The sequence below is a fragment of the Podarcis erhardii genome (genome assembly GCF_964252035.2).
Source record: "Podarcis erhardii genome assembly, chromosome: 7".
NCBI classification, from domain to species: Eukaryota; Metazoa; Chordata; class Lepidosauria; order Squamata; family Lacertidae; genus Podarcis; species Podarcis erhardii.
In genome coordinates, this window is record NC_138511.1 from 25,910,829 (window position 1) to 25,931,575 (window position 20,747).

General features: G+C 42.5%; 1 protein-coding gene across 12 annotated transcripts in view; it reads left to right on the forward strand.

Moving 5' to 3' along the window:
- Positions 1-20,747, forward strand: part of VPS13D (vacuolar protein sorting 13 homolog D) — a 120,437-nt gene that overhangs the window by 2,760 nt on the left and 96,930 nt on the right. For 6 of the 12 annotated variants that reach the window (XM_081870637.1, XM_081870635.1, XM_081870632.1 and 3 more), the window contains exons 2-18: positions 2,509-2,679; positions 4,058-4,132; positions 4,539-4,729; positions 5,682-5,762; positions 9,010-9,126; positions 9,911-10,015; positions 10,102-10,272; positions 11,567-11,667; positions 12,808-12,976; positions 13,800-13,892; positions 14,506-14,716; positions 15,608-15,787; positions 16,540-16,670; positions 17,664-17,736; positions 17,851-18,021; positions 18,944-19,074; positions 20,452-20,584. In XM_081870637.1, the coding sequence (XP_081726763.1) occupies positions 2,583-2,679; positions 4,058-4,132; positions 4,539-4,729; positions 5,682-5,762; positions 9,010-9,126; positions 9,911-10,015; positions 10,102-10,272; positions 11,567-11,667; positions 12,808-12,976; positions 13,800-13,892; positions 14,506-14,716; positions 15,608-15,787; positions 16,540-16,670; positions 17,664-17,736; positions 17,851-18,021; positions 18,944-19,074; positions 20,452-20,584 (2,230 nt within the window). In that variant the 5' untranslated portion in view covers positions 2,509-2,582. Of the gene's footprint in view, positions 1-4; positions 42-2,508; positions 2,680-4,057; positions 4,133-4,538; positions 4,730-5,681; positions 5,763-9,009; positions 9,127-9,910; positions 10,016-10,101; positions 10,273-11,566; positions 11,668-12,807; positions 12,977-13,799; positions 13,893-14,505; positions 14,717-15,607; positions 15,788-16,539; positions 16,671-17,663; positions 17,737-17,850; positions 18,022-18,943; positions 19,075-20,451; positions 20,585-20,747 lie in introns of all 12 variants that reach the window. The other 6 variants (XM_081870638.1, XM_081870641.1, XM_081870634.1 and 3 more) reach the window with 3 other exon arrangements.

The following is a 20,747-nucleotide window of genomic DNA, read 5'->3' on the forward strand; positions in this document are numbered from 1 at the left end:
TCAGATTTGGAGGTGAGATTGCTGTGACTGAGAGAAAACAGGTTAGTGGAAGAAAAGGCCTGGCTTTGGGTGAACAGTGTTCTCGCCTTTATTCCCTCTTGCATTATTATTATCCTTCTGCAACGTGGTGGTGATAGAGCTTCCAAAAAGATCTACTGTGATGATAATTTGTGTTAAGCATTTTGAAATCTTGAGATGCAATATATAAATGTTGAACTGGATCCAGAAAGCCCCATAGCTAGTTTTGTTGGCCCAAGACAGGTTTGGACTTGTGTGCAGTGCAATGCTGTTTGTAATACACTTATTTTGAAAGGGAGGCAAGTTCATAAATAGTCTGAAGAATGTGGGGAGAGTCGAAAGTTCCACTAGAACCTCCACGAACTTGGATAATCATAAAGTAGATCCTTGGACCTGAGTCACTAAGTAGTAGCATTGTGACATCAATATACTATAGTGGTGTAATCAAGAAGAAGACTGATCCCTGCTTGTGTAAAGAATTACAAAATCAAGGTTACAATTGCAAAAACACAAAGCATTCCCAAATGTGCCCCCTAGTTAATAGCAGTAATTAGAAGATAATAGAATCTGTGCAAAAGTCTGGGCTGCATCCCAAACGGGCAACTGGTGCTCAGATTCTTGAGGTGATGAAATAACTGATTGATTTCCCCCTGCCCCCCGGCTGCTCCCTGGCTCCTCAGAGTTAATCTGACTCTGCTTTGAGTCTGGATATTGATCCTAGGCCTTATCGCATGGCAGTGACATCATTGGTATATACCAGACCTGGCAGTGACCCCTCCTGTAGCCTTAAACCCTACTTTGGGCTACTGGAATAACTTTGTGTAAGAGTACTGCACATAGCATTGACCTTTGCAACTTTACTAACTAAGTTGAACATGTTAGCCAGATCGTAATCAATTTAGGGCATCAGGAAGGTTTTTGGAAAGTTCATATGGTTAGCAGTGACTCACTTTCTGTCCAGATGTAGGATCACAACAGGCGCTCTGCTGCATGGGTCAAACATGTGACTGGGCTTAGATGCCTGCAATAATACATGGGGGCACAGTGGGAGTGCTGCATTTCCACACCAAATGAGTTCAACTTCATTCATTAATTCTCTCTCTCTCTCTCTCTCTCTCTCTCATATACCCACCAACCACCCAGAATAAAGAAGGGCTTAGAAAACAGATTGCAAGGTTTTCTCCCTAGCCCCCAACTCTTGTTTCTTCTCTTCTAAGAAATTAAACTATGTCCGCAGTACACTAGGGAGGGGGAACTTGTGACTCTCCAGATGTTGGACTCTTAAATCCTGTTGGCTGCAGCCAATGCAACCAGTGGATAAGTATCATGGGAATTGTAGTCCAGCAACATTGGGTGGGCCACAGTTGCCTCATCCCTACTGTGCACAGCTGAAGACAAACACTGTCTTTCAAATAAAAAAAAACCATTCATGTTTTTTCCCCAGAACTCCAGTCCAGAAACCCTTTCAACTCCCTTGCCTTAAGTGGGCTCTCTGTTCTTTTTCACGTATGGCTTAATTTGTGCCTGAGCACATACCAGCTGGACAGAAATCCACTCCACACGTTCCGTCCTTCCTTTCAGGAGTCAGTCTCATTTTGTTTTTAAAATCTGCCAGGCCAAGATAACAGTGTCTGGAGTAAGTTGTGGTTGGACATGGGGAGTGAGGAAAAACTCTCAACGAAGGCAGCCCTGCATTTGCAGATGAAGGTTTTGCAGTCTGCAGAGAGCAAAACTGGGGAAACAAATAGTGGCTGGGGACGTGGGTGGGCCCTATTCAGGTGCAGAGGCAGGAAGAGCACCAGGAAAGGAATTTTAAAATGGTGTGGTTTGCTCCCACCTAGTCAGCCTGTGTTGGGACTGGGGATGGGGGAGATGGCAGCATTATTGACTCAGCGGCAGTGACTGCTGCTGCAACTTACTAGCTCAGGCTTCCTCAAACTTGGCCCTCCAGATGTTTTGAAACTACTACTCCCATTATCCCTGACCACTGGTCCTGCTAGGTAGGGATCATGGGAGTTGTAGGGCAAAAACACCTGGAGGGCCGAGTTTGAGGAAGCCTGTACTAGCTTAATAGGAGAAACAACTCATATCAGGGGAATGCTGGCAAGGTGTTTTTAAGAAGTAAAATTCTACAGCTTCTTAGGAACAGAGGAAGTTGCCTTAGAAGGAGTCAGACCATTGGTCCATCTAGCTAGTATTGTCTACTGTGGCTAACAGTTGCTCTCCAGGCTTTCAGGCAGGGGACCTGAAAGTATTAGGGATTGAACCTGGATCTCAACCCATGGGCAGGTCCATAAGGGAGGCTGTGGCTTTTTAGGACCCGGGCCTTTCTCCATGCAGGGTGAATGCTCTGTCCCTGGCTAGATATGACTCCTTCTTGCTGGATAATGCTGGACAGTATTCATTGTTGCTGTGGTGACAGTGGCTGCATTTAGCAGCTTTCGTATATGCGCCTTTGAAGTTAATTTTCCCCTTCTGGGTTTCATGCAGATCCCTCTTAACTATGGAAGAGAGCAACCAGGAATGAGAGAGCAATCCTTGCTACCCTCTCCCAAGAAGTAGTCATGTTGGAGGGATTGGTAGCCTGGGTTCTCAACAACTACCTCGGCAAGTATGTCAGCAACCTGAACACAGATCAACTGTCAGTAGCTCTTCTGAAAGGTAAGGTGCATGAATGCTACAAATAGGACTAATTTCATTTCACACCTTAGGTTCAAACACACACCTTTATTTAAAAGCATTTTTATTCTTTAAATTTACTTTACTCTTCAGCCAGTAAAGGTCCTTAGAGCAGTTTACAGGTGTCAGTGATAAGACTGTCCCTGTCCTCAGGCTTATGATTTAAAAGGCACAACACAAAAGGCAGGAGGAAAAAAGACAAACGTGGGCACTATTTCTTATGTACCAGAGTTCTTGTAATGAGCAGCCAGAATAGAACGATTTGAGAAGTCAGTGGTCTTCCATCAGAGCCAGTGGAGAGACCCTGCAGTTCCATCTCTTCCTGTCCTATAGCTTAATGGAATCACATTTGAAGCTTTGAACAAGCTGGCATCTCCCAGTCTATTTCTCACTGTTGTGATGTGGCCAAATTACCACTCTGAGATTTTAGAAGAAGGGCAGAATACAAATGATGGGTTGCATTCATTGCTGCTCTTACTTGGAGTAGACCCATTGAAGTTAATGGACATGATTAACATAGGTCAGAAGTTTTCAACCTTTTTTGAGTCCATGGCTCCACAAGGGACCAACTACATTATTTCTGTGGCACCCCTGTGGGGCTCAGGAGCACAGTTATGTCACCCCTTGCCTCTCACCCTTTTTTGAACACCTTCCCTTGTGGAGTGTTTCCTCAGCCTCCTCTCCACTCTTCTTGGGAGTCCTCTGGGCAGCCGCTGCCACCGCCCCTAGTCTCTGAGCTGCCCAATCCCCTGCCCCAAAGAGAGATGCCTCCTCACACTGCCCCACAGGGGCCTGGGGCTTGTTTGTCCATTCCAAATAGCAAGGGCTGGTGGACTGGCTGGCTGGGCTCCCTCACCCACTTGCTTGCTTACTCCAAGGCTACCTTAGCTCCTGGCACCCAGCACCCCCTTGCCAGCCCTAGAAACACCATTCACCTGGGGAGCTTGTAGCCAGGACATCTGCAACAAACAGCTGTTCAAGCCTTTGGGAAGGGAGGGAAGGAGAGGAGAGGGAAGGAAAGAGGGACAGAGGCCAGTATTGCCTGTGGCACCCCTGACCATCATTCAAGGCACCCCAGGGTGCCACGGCACACTGGCTGAAAACCACTGACATAGGCCCATTGATTTCAGTGGGTCTGTTCTGAATACTACTAGTATTGGATACAACCTGTAACTTTTACCTTTAGTGATGGTTAATTGATTTTGGTATTTCAGACCTGGGTTTGTTGTCGTCGTTGTTTTTTGGATGATGAGTTGTTGTGCTATCTTTTAATATATTTCTCATTACCTCACTTCTCTATACTATGATAAAACAGGAGTCTTTTCCCTTCAGAATCTGCTTTGTTGATTTGTTCCTGCAGGTGCTGTAGAATTGGAAAATTTACCACTAAAGAAAGAGGCCTTGAAGGATTTGCTGCCTTTTGAGGTCAAAGCTGGTATGTTTTAGAAGTGTGCTTCTGCAGCTGTTGAAGTGTTATATTCACTGAAACACCTTTGTAAGAAGGTTCTTATTATAGTGACCTGGTAGTTTTAAAACAATAAATTGGCTGTGAATCTCAGCGGCTTCCAGTGACTTAAACAGCATGATCATCACATTTTGCAATAATGCTTGTCACGAAAGTGACATTTATATTCCTTACTTGTATGTATGGAATTTATAGGCAGTGCATCTTATTGTGAGCTCTGCTGGCATCCCACAGGGTGTTTTTTTTATGTACAGCATCCCCTTCCTTTGGAGTGAATGGGAAGCTTTTGCTTTTGGAAGCTTCTGCATCAGTGACCAGTCACAGAGAGGGAGGATGTTTCTATACGTACTGACATTGTTCTCCTTGGCAATTACAGGCTTCATTGGCAAGATAACATTACAGATACCATTTTATCGCCCTCATGCTGATCCATGGGTGATATCGGTATCGAAATTACACCTCATTGGCTCACTGGAAAAGCAAGAAGATTTTGATGAAGAAAAAGAGAGGCTGTTTGAAAAAGAAAGCAAGGCAGCTATTTTATTAGCACTGGAAGAAAAATGGAAAGTGAGTTGCTTGGGGGCTTTGAATGAAACTATCTCTGCATTTGGGGAAATTACTTTAAAACCACAAATCAAATTCCTTCTGGCTGGATCCAGAAAACCGAATTCTTATTTCTCTCAAATTAAAATGGCGTGGCCTTGAAAGGCAATGTGCATACGCACAAATGGTTCCTTTTTCTATAAACAATAATAAATAGTTTTTTTTTAAAAAAAAACCCCCACATACTTTTACTTATGCTTTCTCTTTCCATTAACTGTGAACTGATTTTGTTGGCTAAACTTGGCTATTGTATATTCTGTGATCATAGAGCTATAGCCTAATAGTAACATTCATCTATGTTTCCCAAATTTAGAGAGAGTACTGGGGAAAGATAATCAAGTGTTTTCTGCCCAATAAAAAGGCTGGATGAAACCAGTCTAGCCTCCCTAGGGAGAGAATTTGCTAATCGGGGTGCTGCCACAGCAAAGACCCTGTTTCACATTCATACCAACAAAATCTCTTTTGGTATTACCAAAATCTTTTTTGGGTAATGGGGCATGCAGTAGGCCCTTGGAAGATTATCTCAACCAATGGGCAGGTCCATATGAAAGGAGGCCTTTCAACCATCTTGGTTGTTCAGGGGGCTGTAGGTAAGCAACAGCACTTTTATTACACATCAGGATTGGGGAGTCTGGGGCTTCTTTGTGCTACAACTTATTGACAGTGTTAGCCAGCATAGCCAATGATTAGAGATCACAGACTTTGTTAGTCCAGAAACATCTGGAGGATCACAAATTCTCCATCTCTGTTATAGGCAGTGAAATTTTCAAACATGAGAAATAGGCGGTTGATTTTGATTAAGAGCCTACAAGTGTTCAGGAATGTCTCCTCTCCTCGAGCTTAGTCCACAAAGCCACTTGTAGGTGTTCTTTTCATACTTGCACAAGACTGAACCCCTCCTCTTTCTCTCTTTCAGAAAGAGCGGGAACAGGCAGCAGAATCGTACTGGTATTCCGTCACCGCATCTGTCGTCGCACGGATCGTAGAAAACATAGAAGTAAGTTGGATCGGTGGACAGTCTCCCCCCTCACCCTGCCAGCAGCATAACTGCGTGCAAGCAGAGAAAAAGTTTCCTTCCCCCTAAACACATTCTCAGGTTGCTGTAGCAAGCACAGCATATGGGATAGGAAATATTGTGAATGGATGATGAGTGCCTGTGGGGATCATAATTGACTGATAGATGGATTATAGTGAACATGCCTTCATGACATTTAAAACGGGGGGGGGGGGGGGGACTTGGATCAGATGTGGCCCTTGATGTGCCTCACCATTTGACCTGCAATTTCCCCTCTCCCACCTTCAAAGAAACTGAAGATTAAGCTGCAGCTATCATAATGCCGTTGTACGAATCTATAGTGCAGCCACTTTTGGAAAACACTGTACATTTCTGGTTGCCTCGACTCAAGAAGGATATTGTAGAGTTGGAAGGGGTTCAGGAAAGAGGAACCAAAATGATCAAGCAGATGTAGCGGAGAAATTTGGGGCTTTTTAGTTTAGGGGAAAGATAAGTAAGATGTGGCATGATAGCATTTTATAGCATTATGCATGGCATGGAGAGAGTGGGCAGATTTTTCTCCCTCTCTTCAATAACTTGTGGACGTTTAGTGAAACTGAATGTTGGAAGATTCCGGGAGAGATAAAATAAAGCACTTCTTTGCACGGCGCGTGGTTAAACTGCGGAGCTCATTCCCACAGGAGGCGTGATGGCCACCAACTTGGTTGGCTTTAAACTTCCGGGTTGGCGCCATCGCCGAATGGCGGACTCCCTCCGAGCTCCGGAGGGAGTCTGCTCGGCAGGGGTTGGGTCCCGCTGCGCCGGCGACGCGGGGACCCTCAAAAACCATGGGCGCAGATGCCCATGGACCTGGTGACTCGGCGGGCACCGTTTGCCCCCCCGACCCGCGAAGGAGCCTTTTTAAAGGCTACAGAGCGGGGGACGGGGGGTGGTGTGGTGCTATGAGTCCACTGCTTCCCCTGCCGAGCGAAGCCGCATGCCATTCGACGGAGAGCGCCGACTTCTTCTATTGAAAATCTGGACTAAAAATAACAACCCGTGAGTAATTTAATCGGACCTAAAAGGGAAAATTTGTTTTTTGAATTTGGATCGAGCGGGGGAGGTGCAAAAAGGAAGTCCGTCTCCCCCCTGTTGTAGACGATTTAAAGCAAGGATCTGACAACTAAGGTCGAGAGAAGAGCTCGGGTTTTTTTTTATAAAAGTTATTAATTTCACGATGGGAAATTACAAGTAATTGTGCTGGAGGAGAAGAGTGATTTGCGAGAACTAAAGTGCAACCCCCCGGAAACCGGGAGTGATCCGTCATGAGAGAGCCTGGCGAAGAGATATAGAAATTTTGACAGCTGTCAAAGTAGCTGTCAAAGTGGGAGAATAAAAGAGAACTTTGTTTTGATGACTTTGCTGGTTAGATTCGTTACAATTTGGATATAAACTGTTGAAAACAAGGGTACAAGTTAACTTGACTTTTGGGTGTGATTTGGAAGGAAACTAAGTTACCATAATCCCTCTAGAGGAGACCTTGGGACATTGCAAGAATGGTGGCAAGTGGAAAAATACTCATGGAATTGAACAGGACTTTTTATCTCCTGGGAAAGCTGCAAAAACGAAGCATTATTTTGTCTATAGAGGTCTCTGCATTAAAGGAGACAATGGATATATCTATTGAAGAATGGAAGGGACTTGACGTAAGTTTTTGTTCCTGAATAAATAAAGCCTCTGTAGAGGAACTAGAAGTTTTTGAATTAGAAGGTTTTTGCAGCGGAACAGGAAAAGAAACCTGAGGAACAAGAATTGGACTAAGCTGGAAGTTGGAGCATTTGGGACATCCAGACTTTAAAAGGATTAAGAAACAGAATTCGAGTTTTACTCTTAAATATAGAGGTCTGGATGGAAGAAAAATGGACTTTTTTGAGAGTTTCTCTGAGATTGGATGTTTGAAAATAAACACTACCAAAAAGACGGCAAAGTGGAATCGAGAGAGATTTGGACATGGACGTGGGGTCTCTAGGCTGGCAGCAGATAGATTGATGGACATTGGGGATCGGAACCGGGAAAGGGGGGAGGGAGATTTGGAATCCAAAGGCTGTAAAATTATATTTTGAAGTTTCTCTTTATTTTCTTTTGTTTTGCTGTCTGTGACAAAAAGGGGAATTCGTGGAAGGGAATTGGGGTCGACCTTAGGGAAGAACAAAAAATATAAGAGAAAATGGTTATATAAGATGAATTAAATTGAATAATGGGCTAAATAATAAGTTTCAAAATAATAATAAATTTAAAAATTTGGGGTAAGAGCTTGTTGAACTAATCTAATGAAAATGGAATACAAGAGGGGGAGGGATGGGGAAGTCCTGGAAAGATGTTAATGAAAGTAAGGTCTTAAATGTAAATGTTTTTCTTTTCTTTTTTCTTTTTTTTTCTTTCATGTTTTGGATTTTTTGGAAATTTTAATAAATATCATTTTTTTTAAAAAAAAAAAGCGGGTCGGGCAAGTTTACAGAGGATAACGCTATCAGTGGCCGCTAGCCATGATGGTTATGCTCTGCTTCTGGAGTTGAAGACAGTCATGCTTCTGAATACCAGTTTCTGGAAACCACAGGAGGGAGGCAGTGCTCTTGTGGTCAGGTCCAGCTAGAGAGGAGGGCTCAGGCTTATTTTTGGCACTCTGCTTAAAAAGATGCTTGAAATGCACTGGAAGTATAGCATCCTTGCAAGAACACTCCCTTACAGCTGGGGAGGAGAGCAGTAGATTGGCCCAAATCTCATTCTGGCACATACAATATGTTCTCTGGTACAAGATCCCAGTCATTGTGAGGAGCGACAGACTTCTGGTGGCCACAGGTTGTTGTTGTTTTTTTGGCCACCAAGGCCAGCTAAATAAACAAATGAGCCAACCTGTAATTTCCTCTACGAAAAGATGGCTTGGATGTTACTTCATTTTGAGTAGGAGGGAGGCGATATAGGCTCTTTTGAGCGACGAGGAAGATTTTACTGTAGCAAATGATGAAGTGCAAAGGGTGTTGCCGCTGAGCATGGGACTGTGTATCATGAGCAAATGTTATGCAGTATATTATGCCAGACTGGAACCTTTAGTCCTTTTTGGTGATTGACCAGCATTTCCCTATTTAAGACGATATTCCGTCCGTTTCATGTGTTTAAAACCTTTGTTAGCAGTAAGTTTGCGCCTGCTAACTGAAGGGAACCTCCCCTTCTCCCTCTTATCCTCCTTCAGTTAAACATTCAAGATGTCCACCTGAGGTTTGAGGATGGCGTCACAAATCCTTCACAACCGTTCGCATTTGGAGTCTGCATAAAAAATGTATCTGTGCAAAATGCTGTAAATGAGCCGGTGAGTCAATGCCGTTCCTGTGAAGAATTGCCTCAACTGAAGTGCTGTGTTGTGTAAAGTGCTTTAAAAAATGCCACTGGTTTCCATGGATGGAATGTTGAAGAAGAAAAAGTCTGAATTCAACTAAAGGATGTGTGAGTTCAAGAAACAGTGGTTTGATTCAGGTCTGAGGCAGAGACAGATTAACTAGTGATTTTCACTTAGGATAGATCAGCTAGTGAACGTCTTCTCATTTTTCTTTTTGGCTCTCTCCTGTAACAAGTGATTTGATTTATGTTACTGTATTTGTTGTACCAAGTACCTTGTACTAGTAGTCTTCAACCTTCTCAGACTCAGAACCCACCCTAATTGTTATGGCCATATTGCTGCTACTGTGACCAGCGTTAAGTCAAGCTGTGACCTGGTAGTAGGTCCTGGCCACCAATTAAAGTTCAGTGCAATTGATCTTTTGTTGTTGTCTCTGGCAGCATGATCTGGGTTGCATTTTCTGTGTGTATTGGTCATAATGCTTAGATTATGAAGACACCTTGAAGACACCTTCAGCATGTTTGCAGAAACTTTTTTTATTGCTTTCAGGATTTGTAAAGATCTATCATTTTTAAATTTCGTTGAAGCGATTTTGTTGTTTTTAGAACATATTCTGTCTTTGTCTTGTGCACCATCTTGATGGTATTATGTTTGTAAATTTGATAAATCAGTAAAGTAATAAATGGAACAAGGTGTGCTGGTTATTTGATACTGTGTGGTTTTTCTGTGGCTCATATCTAGTTGTCCTCATTTTAAGGTGGAGGAGCTAATGAAGAAAAAGCAGCTGGATATTGCTGACTTCAGCATCTATTGGGACACTGACAGTGCTTTAATGGGAGACTTGCCACCTGGGGAGTTGCAGGTAAAAGCTTCTGCTTCTTCCCCTTTGCCTGTGAGCATGAGAAATGCTTGCCTATTCAGAGGAATTAACTTGGTTATGATTTCCAGGAAGCAATGGATGAAAGCATGGAAAGCCGTGACCATAACTACATCATGGAGCCTGTGTGTACCTCTGCCATTCTAAAGAGAAACTGTTCCAAGGAGCCCCTCAAATCGCGGAATACCCCACGGCTTGAGTTTGACATTCAGCTGGAGACGATACCTCTGAAACTTTCACAGGTAAAAGCTGCTTTAAGGAGGTTGCCCTGTAAGGCGAACATTTCCAGTTGACGAAGCCAGACAGTAACGGCATTCAGTGCTTGTTGGCAAAACCTACACAAATCAAGGCTGAATGTCATATCAAACAACTCATAGAAGAGGAATGCTAACATATGCCTTTCATTTTAAGACAGAGTACCAGCATACATATACCACTCAAGTGAATCACGTACCATTTCTCCTGCATACAATATTTTCACGCATGCACGTGTTGCTTAACATCCTTCTTTACTCCAGGCTTGTATAGAATTGTATAGAAAGGCCCTTGTGTGAATTCTGCCTTTGCCATGAACTTGCTTGGCAGCTTAGGAGAGCCGCTTCACCACTGCCACTCCCAATTGGAGAATACATAGGCTTGTTGCGGCCAGATTTCAACCAGCCCTCTGGGTCTCCTTTTAACCATTAACTGTTCAGCTTTTAGGAAACCTCAGCTCTGTCCTTGGTTTGTATTATTCTTCCCAGTTATGGCAGGTAAAGAATGTTGGAGAGCCTTTTCTTTTAAACTGGTGGGGGGGGGGAGTCAAAAGAAAGGGGAGCGTTGAGTGGAGTTATCAAGAATTGAACATTAGCTTCTGTTTCCATGGAAAATAGCTTCTTATGTACGTAAAGGTCTCTGTGGTGGTATATGAGTCTCGCACCACCCATTCCTAGAAAGATGCCCTTGGAAGTTTCTTTACCGTGGGAATGCAGTTCTCAGGTTGAAAAAGATTCTCCACATCTGTTATAAGGGTTACAACAAGGTATGTATAGAGAGTGCTTTGAACACTTGAAGCACTGGAAAAAAATATGATGATGATCTTCCATGCTGCACCGTTTCTACCAATAGTACATAGCCTTACATGCCTATAGGCCACAAAAAAAATGCAAGTAATCAGCAGCGAATCTAACAGGCCAGGAGGGCTTGCTTCAAACCACAAAGCTTGAGTCCTCACAGCCGATATCTATGGAGGTTTCAGAAATTGCTTCCTATGTTCACATCACTTTTTTTAGCTTCTTTAATCTGAATTTGGGAATAAACTATCAAAGCCACTAACTATAAACCTGTTACCTCATTTGCGTCTCTCTAGCCTTGCCAGCTACCCTGGACAGTTACTTAAAGCCCATGTTGCCTTTTCATTATACGTGTGGACAGTTTTTTAGGCAAAGCGGCAAAGTTCATTCTTGAGTTCAGCCGTTAATATTGGCATTTGTGTTCTGTTACGGAATGCATCCGTACTGATTGCCTAACCACTGTATGGTGATTTTATTCACACAGACACAATACCGACAGATAATGGACTTTTTGAAAGAGCTGGATCGAAAAGAGCGACAACTCAGATTCAGAAGATGGAAGCCAAAGGTCCCCGTGGCTGGAAAGTATGAGCTCTTATTTTCTTGGATCAAATAATCATAACACGCAAGTCTCCCTTTCCTAATTAAATACTGTTCCCTAAACCTTCTGGTATACTTTTTATTGTTGATGATGATAAGAATGCACACTTGAGTTGCCATCTGCTTTTATGCTTAATTTTAAATACGACTGAAGAATGCTCATACACAGAAACTACAGTTTGGAGGAGTGTCATAGCTTGGCAAAGTGACAAATGGAGATAACAGTGCTAAGATAAAGAAGGGCTTTTGTTTGTTCGTGTGGTGTGCTTTCGGTAGCACCACTTGTGCATAGTAATCCTGTGGTCATGAGTTTGTATGACTGGTGAGCTCAGCACATCATTTAGACAGAGCAGCCAATACTTTGTAAACAGGTTGCCTATAATAATTTTCTTCTGATCACTGAAGAAGGCCGATTGGGTTGAATGTATCTGCTTGACAATTTTTGTTGTCATTCTATTGGATTTCAATCAGATTTTGACCATAGAGAAGTAAATTTGTTATTGTATCATCCCCCTCCCTTTATCTTTTTGTTCACATTTATATATATATTTTTATATTGGTCTAAAGCTGTACTTTGCTTTCCTGTAATATTCAGAAGCATTCTATATTATCTTACCCAACTTAGTTTTTAAGTTTTGTCTTGTTGGTTGGAGATAGTCTACCCCTTGTTGTTTTGACTTTTTAGTATAACCCAGTCGATCCCTTCGGCAGTGCACTATTGGTTTTAAAAAATTATCTTGCAGGCTGTAGGGTCTCTCTTATCGTGGTTAATGAAGATAGAATTGAACAAGTGGGGAGCTTGAAACAAAATACCAGCTAGAGTGTTTCCTTGGCTCAGGTGTTCCCATTTAGACCTGCAGCCTGCCTCAAGCAAGAGCCTTGTAGCACCATTTGTAGCTCATTCTTTTCTTGCATCTTTCTGCAACCTGAGGGATAACTGCTAACCACGAGTGTCCACTTGTTAGAATTTTAGTCTCATTTAAAATGCGTGTGTTGCTTTTCCTTTTTGACTTTTAATTACATTGCATGTAAAATGCCTTGAGGCAGTGGGTTAGAAGGTGATGAATGAAACAGTGATGATAATAATAACAGTAACCAGAAATACATTCATTTGCAATGTTTCAGCTGCCGGGAGTGGTGGCTTTTTGCTCTGAATGCACACATTGCGGAGATCAGAGAGCAGAAGGAACGCTGTTCCTGGGATTTCATGTTGCATCGGGCCCAAGATGCTGTATTGTACACAGATCTGTATTACAAGAAGTTAAAAGAAGTGGAGCTGTCTGATGAGGAGCAGGTATTGGGAAACAGCTGGGCTACCATATCTTAGCCATCATCTTGAGATTATAGCTCTGCAACTGGCATGTATAATCGTAATCCATTGTAGAGCTTTTATGGCTTAAAAAATATATACGTTCTTGCCTGTTGGAAACATTTTAGAGCTTACCTTTGTTCAGATTCAGGCATAGGCAAACTCCGGCCCTCCAGATGTTTGGGACTCCAATTCCCATCATCCCTGACCACTGGTCCTGTTAGCTAGGGATGATGGGAATTGTAGTCCCAAACATCTGGAGGGCCAGAGTTTGCCTATGCCTGGGATACATATTTGTAAGATGCTGCAATGTTTAGGTAAAACAGGCAGTTGTTTATAAGTAGCACAGCAGCAAGCGTTTGCAGAAGTTGAACATTTTCACTGCAGAAGTAGCATTTACAGAGACTCCAAGGAGTTCGTTATCACCTCCCTCCAGTGTCGGAGGCAGTAGGCCTCTGAGTGCTATTTAGAACCAGGATTTGAAACCAACTTCAAACAATGGGTTCCAATCATAGTAACTATAGTTTCCTGTTAGAATGTAATAGGTAACTATAGCAGAAATCTGGAAATCTGGTACACTGAGGAGTTGGGGGGTGGTGTGCATGCATACAAGGCTCATGCATCTTTCTCCTTAGTAAACCAAGATGCCTTGCATCCAGACTGGACCATTTACTTAAGTTGGTGTTGCGATTTCAAAGCTTAATTCTCATAACTTCAGATTAAGTGACTCCTTCAAGAAAAGAAATGGCTATCTGAATGAAGAGTTGAGTCTTTCAGCTTTTGCCAACATTTCCTTTTCTGCCTGCAGGAGGAGATAGAGCGCATTGAGGATGAACAGACATTCGAGGAGCTGAAAATCTTGCGCGAGATAGTGTACAACAGATTCTGCGAACTTGCTGAGGTTAGAGATTTTATGAGATGCAATATTTAGAAGCACCTTAGGGGGTTTGGAGCTGCTAAAGATGCAAACAGAAAACGAACCCAACCTGGAAACGTCTGAGAGCAGTGACTTTAAGCACGTGAAATAACATCAGAATTATTGATTTGATTTCATGTGTTGTTTGAATCTCATTTATCCAGTATTCAGTGTGAGATACAAAGCAAAAAACAAACAAACCCCAAAACAAACACCCTGTGGCTAATGAGGTTTCTCAGTACACATTGGGCTGTATTTGGTTTACTTCTTTGTCCCCTTAGATTCCCCCTCCCTGTATATTATTTTTTGGTTCTTGCACAAATCTTGGGGCTCTCCCTAGCTATTCTGATCTCCTTTTTTGTTTTTCGGTAATACCAGTTTGGATCCCGTTTCTGTCGCCACTGGATCGTGCTGTGGGTTAGAGGGTGTGGTGGTAGCAGTATTCCAGCAAACACATTTAGAACGAGCAGGGATAAAGCAGGTCAATCATGCATTCACTCCAGGCATGTAATAACAGTAAGAGAAAATAGTTCTGATTAGCAACCCCTTTTAAATTCCTCTTTTTTAAAAAAAGAATCATACCTTTCCTCATTTCAAGCAGAGCATCAAGGAGCCGCTGACCGATTCCTCAGAGGAAACGATTGAAATTGAATCGGATACTAGTAGCAGCGGAATGCTTCGCTATCTTCAGTCCTGGTTTCCTGGGTGGGGAGGCTGGTACAGCGATTCTCAGGAAGCCCTGGAAAAGGAATCTTTCGAAGGACTGCTTTCAGAAACATCTGAACAGTGGAGGCCGGACGATGTCGCTGGTACGGGAAAACTTACCCTGAAGCTCTAGATCAGTTGTGGGAAACTTGTGGCCCTCCAGTTGTTGTTGGACTACATTTCCCATCATCCCTCGTTCGTTGGCTATGGTGATGGGAGTCAGAAGTCCCAACAGGACCTGTGTGGCTGCAGGTTTTCCATCCTTGCTCTTGGTGAAGGTGCTGCCACACTGTACACAATAAGGACCCCCCCACCTACAACAAACAAGGCCCGGAACTTTATTAAAAAAGTGTGTTAAAATCGCGTAGTTGTGGTGCCGATTATGCTGGAAAACCAGTAAGAGCCTGTTTTTACTAGATGTAGTTGGGAGCTGTGTTGTTCCATTCCTGGGACTGGCAATAGAAAATGTGGATGGCTGTTCCAAAAACCAGGTTTTGATAAAGAGTCTAATTGGCACTCAAACCCTGTACTATTAATTCCATGCTGACCTCTGGTTTGGTGGTCTCATTGTTGGGCATGTACTATTTTTACTTTAAGATTACCCGACCAAGACTAGGCTCTTGCCAGTTTAAAACCTGTTCCACATCTGTTAAAATGATCTGCCTCTGGCAAAATATGAGTTGTCTTGGCATCCAGAAGAATCTGGGGGACTTTCCTGCTGATTCTTCAGGGTCTCTTCCATCCAGTCTTCTTAAATTCTGAGATAGGGGTCTGGGCCAAGCATGGATTTCTGTTCATTGTTAAAAATAATTATTTTGTGCTCCTTTAAGTTTGTGCGGTAGTATTCATATATTTTTTTTAAAAAAAATCTCAAAAAAACAACAGCACAATTAATGCCCAGAAGCTCTTACTCTCTAGTTAAGGTTGGGCAGATTTGCTTGCAAGTGCTTTGCATTTTCTAAAGTCTCTGCTGTTTCCTCTCCTTGTATTATTAGGTGCCGATGATTTTTTTGATCCAGCTGCAGACGTCTCCAACATAAACACCTTCACAAAGAGGGATCACGTTTTGGCAAAGTTAAATCTCCAGCTGCAAGGTGGCTCTGTCACTTTGCTGCATGCTGGGAAGAAGGGCCTGCAGGCCCATGAAAGAGCTTTCATGCAGCTTGAATTTTCAGGTATTGATTGTGTGTGTGCGCACGAGAGAGAAACCTCTTTCTGTTAAAATTATGAACTGGAATCTCCAGTGGTGCAGGGGATCCACTAGTGCAGTGTTAAACACTTCTAATGCAGGAAAACCTTCCAAGCAGTCTCTTCTGCTCTTGAACAGCACATGCCATCAGGAAGTAGTGGTATTGGTGAGAATTGCAGTAACAGCGAGCTGCTCAAAATAGGCACCTTACCAGGCAATAAGAAAATGGCAGTGGGATACAAGGACGAGGTGGGTTCCCTGCGCCAGCCATACATCAGTATCCCTGACAATCCTTTGGTAGCTTTAGACCTGCCCCGCAACACAGTTCTCACAATTATATGTGGGTGATTTTCTGTGCTCGGACGGGGCCCACAAGGGAGCCAACCTAGCATTTATTGGTGACAGCCCAGACACTGCCAGTTCTTTAATACGGCTCTTGCAACCAAACAAAATGTCATGGTTGCATTCTCCTTGGGGCTGCAATGGAAAAGGCCCTATTCCTTATGTAGGTCAATGTGCCTCCACATAGGTTGGATTTGAAGCAGAGTCTCACTTGCACTGCTGGGAAAGATCATATGGGACAGACATAATTGCAGCAGCGTTTGTAACAAACAAGATGCGTTAGCCCTTGCTGTCAAGGGGTATTTATCTTCCTTGTTTCTGTTTTTCAGCAGACCAATGCCATGACTATTTTTTTGAGTCAACAGGACACTGTCTTTTGTGTGCTTCTTTTTCTAGGAGTAACCATCTTAGCAGAATCTCTTCCTCGGAGGAATTCTTCCCTTTTCAAGGTTCAGCTTGGTGGCCTCTTCCTACGAGACTTAGCGACGGAAGGGACCATATTCCCTGTCCTTGTCTTCCCTAACCCCGTATGTTGAATTGTGCCGATAACATTTGTTGCAGAACTTGGAATTTAACATATATGTTACATTGTGTTCATAAAAGGGGTCGGTGGACAACCAGTTTTCTGCTAAAGTAAGTTGGGGGGGATTATCCAGCTTTGGGCTGCAGGCACATCTGCTAAAGCAGCTTGTCCCAGCCTGTTGCCCCCTAGTTACAGATAGGTAGCTGTGTTGGTCTGCCATAGTCAAAACAAAATAAAAAAATTCCTTCCAGTAGCACCTTAAAGACCAACTAAGTTAGTTGTTGGTATGAGCTAGTTCTTCTGAACTGCAACTCCCATGAGCCTCTGTCAGCATGGCCCCAAAATCAGGAATGATAAGAGTTGATAGTCCAACAGTATCTGGAGGTCCACAGGTTAGTGACACATACCTTAATGATTTGCCTTGAGCTAGAGAGATTGCAAAAAAGGGGCATGCATTTTTTTAAAAAAGTATTTTCATTCTGACTTCTATTTGTGAATTTGATCACACACTCTGAAAAGGATTTACTTGAATGTAAGCTGCATTGGTTTCAATGGGACTTGCTTCCAAGTGGATATGTGTTTAGGATTGCATCTGCCATTATTAAAATTCCACAAGGCCATTAGTTGCACCAATAAGCCCAAGAAATGATAGAAATTACAACAGAATGTAGAACGTTTTGTTTCGAATAGATGCTGGATGAGCAAGACAAAACGCACAGGGTACAGTGTGGCGAGATCCAGTTTGGTGTAGCAGTGCGAGCATTGCACTTGCACCTGGGAGACCAGGGTTCAGATTTCCACTGGGCCATAAAGCTCTCACTAGGTGAACTTGGGCCAGTCACTGCTTCTCAGGCTATTCTACCCCACAGGGTTGTTGTGGGGATTAAATGAGGAGGGGGCAGAGCCACATACTCCGCCTTGAGCTCCTTGGAGGAGAAGGTGGGATATAAACGCAATAAATAATAAACTATAGTAATATCTTTCTTGTTCTCATCAGCAAAAAGAAGTCGGCTGTGTCTCTTCCATTGGTCTCCAGACGTCCTCTTCAGACATGAGTAATGAAAGCGCTGGTAACATTTCTCATTTTTGTAACAAATCTGTTGTTAACAACTGAAAATACACCTGAGCGCTGTGTGTGTCGGTGGCTTCATTGCTGATCTATGTTGTGCTCTGTTTTGATTCAGCTGCTGATCCTGCTGTTCCAGTGTTTGAGATGCTGTATGAGAGAAACCCAGTTCGCAGCAATTTTGAGAGACGTCTGGAAGTCAGTACCCGACCTCTAAATATTATTTACAATCCACAAGCCATTAAGAAAGTAGCCGATTTCTTCTACAAGGGAAGGGTTCATACCTCAGGTTAACCTTTCTTGTTTTTTGCTAGAATAATTACATTTCTTTATTTTCCTTTCCTTTCTTTTTCTTTTTTTATTTCTTCATACTTAAGTACTGTCAAAGTAGCAATAAAGAATTTATTCGGTACAATGCATGTGCACTAGTAAGAATTGAATGAGATTTCTTATATGTAAGCTGTGGAACTCACTGCCCCAATATGTTGTGATGGCCATCAAGTTAGAATTTTTATTGCGTTACCTTGATGTGGTCATCATAAAGTATTCCTGAGCAGACTTGACTCCTGGATGATTTTCCAGATCCAGTGTCTGGGAGACTTTGAGCCCCCAGGCAGAGTAAGAGGCATAGAATAATAAGAGCATCTCAGTGCAAGAAATCAAGAGCTAGATTACCATCGACAGATGGCTGTTCAGCTCATACCTGCAGAGTTCCAGCAAGGGGTGAATTACTAATTACCCTATTGGAGCTAAACCTGGGAGAGAAATAACTTTGTGAGCATAGGGTGGTTCTTGCACATAAATGACATCTGCGATGGCTTATGAGTCCTCTGTGAGCATTGTTTTATCTTCATAAAGTCCAAATGGAATGTGTGACTGGCTTTTAACAATGTCTTGGCGGGTGCAGGAAGAGGAAGTTTTCTCAATTACGGACATTTCCTGCATAGAACATTTATTTTAGAATTAAGAAGAGACAACTCCCAAATTGTCAGTTACACTATTTGCCTAGTTAGAGAGAGACCTTCTGGCCTTCTGACTTTTATGCTCATAAAAGAGGGAAAATAACCTTCTCTTAACTTAGAAATCTCGCCCCCCCCTTTTTTTTCTCCCGCCTATGAAACTTATCTCCATTGATTGTTACTTTTTTCCTTTCTGTACCATTGAAGTGTAAGCAAACTCTGGCATCCACCTCTGTCTGTCTCTTGGTGCAGGTTTCGGATGCCAGTCTGAGCTGGAGCTGAGAGTGGCTGCAGCTGCCAGGAGACAGTACAACAAGCTCAAAATGCAGACGAAAGCCGAAATCAGGCAAACCATCGACCGCTTGCTTGTGGGGGATTTCATTGTAAGGGGACTTCAAAGGATGGTGACTTATGCTCTTTGCATCTATGTGTATCACCGTGAAAGTAGCTTAATGTAATGTCGGTCTCTGGATCAGAAGGGAGAGAGGACCAATGGACAAGCACACACTTTGAAAAATTAAGTGTACAAAATGTGGTATATTAAGGGGGGAAATTTGCATGGATTTTTATTTTTATTTTTATTTTTTTGCAAACTATGGTTGGCCTGGATTTTGGCTGGAATATGAATAGCAGAACCAGTGACAGAGCGCCCGGTTTGCATGCAGGAAAGGTTGCTAGGTAGGGCTCTCAATGTTCCCTGCCTGAATTCCTGGTGAGCAGCTGCCAGTCACTGTGTAGATAATTCTTTCCAGTAGCACCTTAAAGACCAACTGAGAACTAACTCAGTTGGTCTTTAAGGTGCTACTGGAAGGAATTTTTTTATTTTGTTTTGACCATGGCAGACCAACACGGCTACCTATCTGTAACTAGATAATTCTTATTCATTATAAGGTGGCTTCCCATACAAGAATTGGCTCAAATTATACCGATTTTACATCAGTTACACTAGCTAACTGGTTTATTTATTATTTATGGCAGGGGTGGCCAACTCCTGAGGAACTGCGATCAACTTTCAGAATTAAAATCTGACAGTCATCTACCCCCTATTTTTAGGGGTTCAGGTTAAAATTGTTGACCTTTTTTTACAGGTGGGAAATACCCCATTTTATGCCCATTTTGGTTCTGTTGTTGGGGGGGATTTTTAAGGGGGAAGGGGATTACTCGCTCACCAAAACAGCTTCCTCTCTGGTTGTCTTCGGACATACTCTGAAGATGTTTTTGTTACCCAAGCATTATCCACTCTTGTTGTTTCTCTATACTGATTTGTCAGTGCTGTTTTTAATTTTTGTGCGCCTTGGAAGTCCCTGAATAAACGTTCGGCAGGTACCTTCATTTTATATGTTTTAGATGCCTGTTAAAACCCTTTTCGTTTCAACCAGATGAAAGTGACATTTACTTAGTTTTAAATTTTGCTGATTTTAAACTATATGTTATTGGTAATTGTTTTACCCTGTTACGTACACAACTTGGATAATATTCAGCTTCTTGAATAAATAAAATTCATAAAGTGCTCTTGCAATTATTAGCTGTTCATTTCTACTGCTTTATTTTTATGATTGCAGTTATAAAAATGACAATAGCTAAGAAAGCAAAAATGAGAACAGCAAAACCAAATGAACAGAGGCTTGCACATAATATGAACGCCATATGTTATAATGTTCATTTGTAGTATTTGGGGCTAGCTGTTTTCTTGCAAGCTTAATGGACCTATATATAATCAATAAACTTCTTTTTAAATTTTGTTTTCTTTTTCTTTTCAGGAAGAAAGCAAACGCTGGACAGTGTGCCTTGATATTTCTGCTCCTCAGGTGATCTTCCCCGATGACTTTAAATTTGCTGATCCAGTTTTAGTAGTGATCGATTTGGGAAGAATGCTTCTTACCAACACACAAGGTACTGTTTACACTTTTAGTAGGGTGATGGTGGTGGAGGAGGAGCATGCCTCTTAATCTTGAAATCAGAAAATTGTTATTTTATTCAAAATGCTTTGAATAGGAAGAGAATCTGTGGGGTATCGCCAGTGCTAGTACTTAAAAAAAAAACCCTTTTGAAAAAA